General features: G+C 38.7%; 1 protein-coding gene across 1 annotated transcript; it reads left to right on the top strand.

Moving 5' to 3' along the window:
- Positions 1 to 7,378: 7,378 nt before the first annotated feature.
- Positions 7,379 to 8,317, top strand: LOC126079217 (olfactory receptor 52A1-like). The gene has a single exon (XM_049890148.1). The coding sequence runs from the start codon at positions 7,379 to 7,381 to the stop codon at positions 8,315 to 8,317; it is 939 nt and encodes a 312-aa protein (XP_049746105.1).
- The last annotated feature ends 265 nt before the right edge of the window (positions 8,318 to 8,582 follow it).

The raw sequence follows: 8,582 nt of genomic DNA, 5'->3' as shown, positions 1-8,582 counted from the left end.
AATAACCCATAACAAAAGAAAAGATTGAAAAGGTAATCAAAAAACTTCCCCCAAGGAAAAAAAAAAAAAAAAAAAGCCTTGGCCCAGATGGCTTCACTGCAGAGCCCTACCAAACTTTCAGAGAAGAGTTAACACCACTACTACTAAAGGTATTTCAGACCATAGACAAGGATGGAATACCACCAAACTCATTCTATGAAGCCACTATATCCCTGATACCAAAACCAGGTAAAGATACTAAAAAAGAAAATTAGAGACCTGTATCACTCAAGAACTTAGATGCAAAAATCCTCAACAAAATTCTAGCCAATAGAATTCAACAACATATCCAAAAAATAATTCACCATGACCAAATGGGATTCATAGCAAGTATACAGGGTTGGCTGAACATTAGAAAAACAATTAATGTAATCCATCATATAAATAAAACAAAAGACAAGAATCACATGATTTTATCAATTGATCCAGAAAAGGCATTTGACAAAGTTCAGCACCCGTTCTTGATAAAAACTCTCAGCAAAATAGGTATAGAAGGAAAATTCCTCAACATAATAAAGGGCATTTAGAGAAAGCCAATAGCCAACATCATCCTAATGGAGAGAGCCTGAAAACATTCCCCTTGAGTTCGGGAACCAGGCAAGGACGCCCTTTATCACCACTCTTATTCAACATTGTGCTGGAGGTCCTAGCCAGAGCAATTAGGTTACATTAAAGAAAGAGAGGGTATCCAGATTAGCAACAGAGAAGTCAAAGTGTCTCTATTTGCAGGTGACATGATCTTATACACAGAAAACCCTAAGGAATCCTCAAGAAAACTACTAAAACTAACACAAGAGCTCAGTACAGTATCAGGATACAAGATAAACATACAAAAATCAGTTGGATACCTCTATACCAACAAAAAGAACATCAAAGAGGAAAACCACCAAATCAATACCATTTACAGTAGACCCCAAGAAGATAAAATGCTTAAGAATAAATCTTCCCAGAGATGTAAAAGACTTATACAAAGGAAACTACAGAACACTTCTGCAAGAAACCAAAAGAGATCTACATAAGTGGCAAAATATACCTTGCTCATGGATAGGAAGACTTAACATTATAAAAATGTCTATTCTGCCCAAAGTGATCTACAGATACAATGCAATCCTGATCTAAATACCAGTGACATTTTTTAATGAGGTGGAGAAACAAATTATCAACTTCATATGGAAGGGAACGAGACCCCGGACAAGAAAAGCATCACTGAAAAAGAAGAACAAAGTGGGAGGCCTCACTCTACCTGATTTTAGAATCTATTATACCGCCACAGTAGTCAAAACAGCCTGGTACTGGTATAACAACAGATACATAGACCAATGGAACAGAATTGAGAATCCAGACATAAATCCATCCACATATGAACAGCTGTTATTTGACGAAGGCCCAAAGTCAGTTAAATGAGGAAAAGACAGTCTTTTTAACAAACGGTCCTGGCATAACTGGATATCCAGCTGCAATATAATGAAACAAGACCCATAACTCACACCATGCACAAAAACAAGCTGAAAATAGATCGAAGACCTAAATACAGAATCTAAAACAGTAAAGATTATGGAAGAGAAAATAAGGACAACACTAGGAGCCCTAATACATGGTATAAAGAGAATACAAAACATTACTAGCAACGCAGAAGAAAAACCAGATAACTTGGAGCTCCTAAAAATCAAACACGTATGCGCATCCAGAGACTTCACCAGAAGAGTAAAAAGATTACCTACAAACTGGGAAAAAATTTATAGCTATGACATTTCTGATCAGCATCTGATCTCTAAAATCTACATGATACTGCAAAAACTCAACTACAAAAAGACAAATAACCCAATTAAAAAATGAGCAAAGGATATGAACAGGCACTTTACTAAAGAAGACATTCAGGTAGCTAACAGATACATGAGGAAATGCTCAAGATCATTAGCCATTAGAGAAATGCAAATCAAAACTACAATGAGATTCCAACTCACTCCAACAAGGCTGGCATCAATCCAAAAAAACACAAAATAATAAATGTTGGAAAGGTTGTGGAGAGATTGGAACACTTCTACACTGCTGGTGGGAACATAAAATGGTACAACCACATTGGAAATCATTTTGGCACTTCCTTAAAAAGCAATCCTACTTCTTGGAATATATCCTAGAGAAATAAGAGCCTTTACACAAAGAGATATATGCACACCCATGTTCATTGCAGCACTGTTTACAATAGCAAAAAGATGGAAGCAACCAAGGTGCCATCAACAGATGACTGGATAAATAAATTATGGTATATTCACAGAATGTAACACTACGCATCTATAAAGAACAGTGAGGAATCCATGAAACATTTCATGACATGGAGGTATCTGGAAGCCATTATGCTGAGTAAAATTAGTCAGTTGCAAAAGGACAAATATTGTATAAGACCACTATTATAAGAACTCAAGAAATAGTTTAAACAGAGAAGAAAATATTCTTTGATGGTTATGAAAGGAGGGAGGGAGGGAGGGTAGGAGAAGGGTATTCAGTAATTAGATAGTAGATAAGATCTCTAGGTGAAGGGAAAGACAACATATGGTATAGGCGAGGTCAGCATAACTGGACTAAACCAAAAGCGAAGAAGTTTCCTGAATAAACTGAATGCTTTGAAGGGCAGCATAGCCTGGGTGGGGTTTTGGGGACTATGGTTTCAGGGACCATGGTTTCAGGGGACATCTAAGTCAATTGGCATAATAATATTTATTAAGAAAACTTTTTGCATCCCACTTTGGAGAGTGGCATCTGGGGTCTTAAACGCCAGCAAGCAGCCATCTAAGATGCATCAATTGGCCTCAACTGAGATGGGGTAAAGGAGAATGAAGAACAGCAAAGAGACATGATAATTAGGAGCTCAAGAGACAGAAATGGCCACATAAAGCAGAGACTACATCAGCCTGAGACCAGAAGAACTAGGTGCTGCCCTTCTACAACCAATGACTGCCCTGACAGGGAAAACAACAGAGAACTCCTGAGGAAGCAGGAGAGCAGCAGGATGCAGACCTCAAATTCTCATAAAAAGACCAGACTTAATGGTCTGACTGATACTAGAAGAACCCCAGAGGTCATGGTCCCCAGACCTTCTGTTAGCCCAAGACAAGAACCATTCCCAAAGCCAACTCCTCAGACAGGGATCGTAGTGGACTACAGGATAGAAAATTATACTGGTGAGGAATGAGCTTCTGGGATCAAGTAGACACATGAGACTATGTGTACAGCTCCTGTCTGGAGGGAGATGAGAGGGCAGAGGAGTTCAGAAGCTGGCTAAATGGACAGGAAAATAGAGAGTGGATAGAAGATGTGTGCTATCTCATCACGAGGAGAACAACTAGGAGTATATAGCACAGTGTGTATAAATTTTTGTATGAGAGACTTTTGAAAACTTTCACTAAAACCACAATAAAAATAATAATAATAAAAAAAAGTTTACCTCAAATGCTCATATCCTTTCTGAGTATATCCCATTCACTCTTAATTAGTACCATGGTTTCTATTATCTTTGTCAATCAGTCAAGTATCAGTTAGGACATCAAGCCACACTGAAAGTAAAAATCATGTCTTTATTCACTTACTTTGAAAGTGCAAGCAAGAGGCAAAAAGAGGCACTGGTTCTCTAACATTCCTCTTTTCCTCATGGGGGGAAAATCAGGTAGATGCAGTGCATATGGAGGGAAATATTTCACTGCCAAGGACCCAGAACAGAAGACTCCTTCCTTCTGGTTAGCTAAAGAGGAGGAAGAGGAAAAAGCTAGGAGTAGAAAAGTGCTGAGTCAAACTGGGGAGAAGTGCCTCAGTCAAAACCCTTGATAAGAAGGTCTCAACATACAACACTAAAAAGGAGAACTTCAATATAGGTGCCAGGCTAGGAATTCAGATACATGTGTAAACTTGACTGGCCTGGTGGTGTGTGTGTGGGGATGGACTCATTACTGCAACTACTTCCAAAATACTGCAATGCCCTGGCTGTGCACTAAGCCTGGTGTGTGTTGGGGTGGGGGAGCAAGGGCAGGGGGACAGATCCTCCTTACGTGCCCAGGCAAAATCTTATAATGCTCTATGGTTTGTACCGAAAAGTAACACATAGAATTTTCATCTAGAGTAAATTCTGGAAACAGCATTCAGGGTTCCTTGCTTTTTCTTGCTTATCTCTTATTCTTCCTCAAGTCCATTGTGAATGTTGCTCTCTCAACTCCATTGAAAGTATTCTTCCTAAATTTGACAGTGTCTTGATATTTCATCAAGTGTTTCTTAGTTGGCTATATATTAGAAAATCTAGAAATTAGGTAACAGGAAGTTGAGGAGAAAGATATTATGTACATAATTCTTAGAATTTATCATTTGGTATTAGGGTAAATGGTAGTCTAAGTGGTTTTCCCTTGTTACCAAAAATTTGAAGATACGTATTGTGTCTGTTTATTATTTATTGTTTTTCATCAAGAGTGCCTGGTATGATTTCTTCACACATAGGACTTATAACAATTGCTTTTTGAAGGAAAAGAAGGGTGAATAGACAGGACAAAGAAAGAGGTAAAGACAAAGATAAAAGAAAAGTTTGTCAAGAAAGTGGAACAACCTGCTCGGAGCTCTACATGTTAGAGGTTAGAAATGTCCACTAGAATTGGTCACATTGAGGATATTACTGCCTTTACAAAAAGAATTAAAAAAAAATAAAAATGGGAAGAGTGAGACTGTAGGGAACTGAGAGATAAATTTGTGATTGGAGAATAATTAAGAATACAGATTTTTCTTTTCCAGGAGTAACTCAGGGAAATAAAGAAATGTTTATTTAAATAGAGTGGAAATTGCATAGAGAGAGGTCTGAATTTAAGCACATTTTAAATATTTGCAAACACGGCCAACAACAAAGGAACTCAGCTAATAAAATAAAATAAGACTCGTGTATGTGAATTTCTGTGCAGTTAGTCTAGTGTAGACATTATCTCAGAGATTTTAGTTTTGTGGATAAACCTAAAGAGGGTTGACATAAAATCTTCTGAGTCTCCTGGGGTTTTAGTGAGTGGCTGGAAAATCCCTCATCGCATGGCCATAACTCCTCCTCCTTTCTCACACACTCATTAGGGAAGATTAAAATTGGTGGCTAGCAGCTTTCTTCTCAAATTTGAGCTAAAGAAATGTCTGCTGTCTTACTGAATGCTAGAGACCTTGCTATGTGTTTTGTTGGAGGAAGAATGTTCTCTGACAGGATTTTGGAGAAAGGAGAGGGTTGGGTCCGCAGAGATAAAAGAATAGTGTGAAAACCTATCCAAGAATATGCTCACAGTATAGTATTGGCAGATGGTCCCAGCATCTTCCAAATGATTAGAGTTCATGGCATTGGTAGGTGTTGTTACAGAAAGTGTAGATAGAAAGAAGAGGCATTGCAGAACTCAAAAACTGTGGAACTGAGACAAGAATCCCAGGAAGAGAAAAGACATGATGGCTTGAAAGTACATGAAGTTCTGGAAATACACTTCAGGCATCTGGTAAGAGCAAAATCAGCTCTCAACAACCATCGAGGAGTTAGCTTCACTATTTCTAAATTCGCTCCCATAATTTGTCATGATCAGCTTCTACAATCACAATCCCTCCATGCCACTAACCAGGCACTCAGTTGTTAATGTACTTTCCCACATGCCACCCCACCATCTGTACCACTCAGGTAAGTCACACATGTTAGCTCCTGTGTCAGACATTGTGATAACGCTGTGATATCTCAAAGGATACCCATTCTACTTCTGACTGACTTTGGAGAAGAAAAACTTTGGTCCTATTAGAAAGAGTCAATGATCTGTGGGTGTGGAAGTCATAGAATTGAGCACAACGGGCACATCTGTGGAAATGCCAGTACTTGGTTCACAGTCTATCCTAAATGTATGTTGGTGGACACAGCATTCCTCACACAATGTAGCTCCTGCTGACTTCATTCTTTCTCTTAAATTTAGCAACATAAAACCGAAGGTGCTTCCCTTACTGCTTGCATACTTGATGACATTCAATATGTGGTTAGCCAATTTAGGAGCTTGCTGACATGATTTGAAAGCAATTTATTAAAGTTTCTAGGGAAGCACGAGATAACCTAACTCTATTCTTTGCAGGATCACAAAAATTCTTTAATGGATGGCTTTAGGATGTCTTAAAATTAAAAATGTATTTTTTTTTTTTATGATTTTGATGACAGAAGAGCTTTCAAAGAAGATATAAAAAGCCAAGGTTTTATAAAAATCCCTCATCAGTAAAACTGGGAAGTAATTAAGTTTTCTTCATTTGTTCTATAGCCCTCTTCTGAATCATTTCTGGTACCCCAAAACTGCATCCTGTTTCCTGTTTAGTTCTTCTTTGACACCTTTAAATAAGTTCAAATAGGTATTCTGTAACATGCATCATAAAATTTCAACTCCTTATGCTTGCTATTTTAAATGTGCTATAAATTTTAGGAATTTTAGCTGTTAGAACTATAAGCCAAAGGAAATACAGCTTTCCCAGAAATCTGAAAAGTAGCAGGGAATGTTGGTCCAGGCTGGTTAAAGGAACATAAACTTGGGTTAATTTTTCTAAAGCTTCTTTTCCGCCTAACAAGCTACAGGTGATATTGATAGATACAGGTATAACTCACCAAATGTACATATAGGTATATTAATATCTTCTACTCTTGTATATCAGCTTGTTGGAGTCTGGGAATTTTTTGATCCGAACCGGCATTTCCTGAGTTTAAGAGAATTGGGAATAATAGATTGCTATTTTTTTTAGAGAGTAGCTGGAGCCCTGGTGGCATAGTGGTTAAGAACTCTGCTGCTAACCAAAAGATTGGCTGTTCAAATCCACCAGCCACTCCTTGGAAACCCTATGAGGCAGTTCTACTCTGTCTTATAGGGTGACTGCCAGTTAGAATTGACTGGATGGCAAAGGTTTTTTTTTTTTTTTTTTTAAGAGAGTAGCTTCAATATGGGCTAGGGTGCAATTTGCCAAAAATAATTAAAATTCAGCTCTCAAGCAAAATAAACAACTAAATATTTGGTCAACAGGTCTGGAAGGGAAATAGCAGAGAGGTCAGCAGTTTGATCTCTGAATCGGATGATTTCACTGGCTCTAAATACAGTCGGCCTGCCATGAACATTGCATCTTATTGTGACACAGTGCTTGTGGATGTCTTCCCAGAAACAGTAATGTGACTCATCAATATGAGTGAGATGGATGATACGTTCATAGAGTTCTACCAAAATAAGACAGACTAAATATGCCATTTTCAGATAAAAATAGAAAGTAGAAGAGCAACAGTAGCACTGACTGAAAAGTTTCTTTTGTCTGTATCAGAAGGCCCGAGGACGCAATGCTCATTTCCAACATCACATTCTTCATGCCCTCTGTGTTGACACTAGTAGGGATCCCAGGCCTAGAGTCTTTGCAATGCTGGATTGGGATTCCATTCTGTACCATGTACCTCATTGCAATAATTGGAAACTCCTTGCTTGTGACTATCATAAAATCAGAACGCAGCCTCCATGAGCCCATGTACATTTTCCTAGGCATGCTAGGAGCCACGGATATTGCACTTGCTACCAGCGTTATGCCCAAGATGCTTGGAATCTTCTGGTTTCATATGCCAGATATCTCTTTTGATTCCTGCTTGCTTCAAATGTGGCTCATCCACACATTTCAGGGCATCGAGTCAGGCATCCTGCTGGCCATGGCCCTGGACCGTTATGTTGCCATCTGTTATCCACTGAGGCACGCCACCATCTTCACTCACCAGCTAGTCAAGCAAATAGGCACTGTGGTTACACTCAGGGCTGCCATTATTGTAGCCCCATGCCTAATACTGATAAAGTGTCGTCTTAAATTTTATCATACAACTGTCATCTCCCACTCCTACTGTGAGCATATGGCCATTGTGAAACTAGCTGCAGAAAATGTCCAGGTTAACAAGATCTATGGTTTGTTTGTGGCCTTCACAGTAGCAGGGTTTGACCTCACATTCATCACCTTGTCCTACATCCAGATATTTACCACAGTTTTCCGTTTGCCCCAGAAGGAGGGAAGGTTGAAGGCACTCAATACCTGCATTGCTCACATCTGTGTCTTCCTCCAGTTCTACCTCCTGGCCTTCTTCTCCTTCTTCACACATAGGTTTGGTTCTCATATCCCGCCTTACATCCATATCCTCTTTTCCAGCATTTATTTGTTGGTCCCTCCAGTTCTCAATCCACTGGTCTATGGTGTAAAGACTAAGCAGGTCCGCCGACAAGTGTTTAAAATGTTCAGTTCTTAAAATCTATGCTAATCAATGCACTCATGTTTCTTTGTGCAACAATAATCATCTCACAAAGCAAAAGAAACTTAAACGTTATTTGAGATGCTTGGGTTTTCCCTTTAACTACTTCTTGAAATTTACCAGCGTGAAAGGTGTTTTTCAGATCACTGTAGCCTATATCAGCTATCATTTGATAAGATTTGGGATCTTATCTGGGTAATGACAATGAGAAACATAGAAAGAGCAACATAATGAATATATATATTTTTTCTGGTCTCCTTTA

Source organism: Elephas maximus, chromosome 7 (genome assembly GCF_024166365.1).
Source record: "Elephas maximus indicus isolate mEleMax1 chromosome 7, mEleMax1 primary haplotype, whole genome shotgun sequence".
NCBI classification, from domain to species: Eukaryota; Metazoa; Chordata; class Mammalia; order Proboscidea; family Elephantidae; genus Elephas; species Elephas maximus.
Note: the sequence above shows the minus strand (reverse complement) of the source record. Positions and strands in the feature narration are given on the sequence as shown.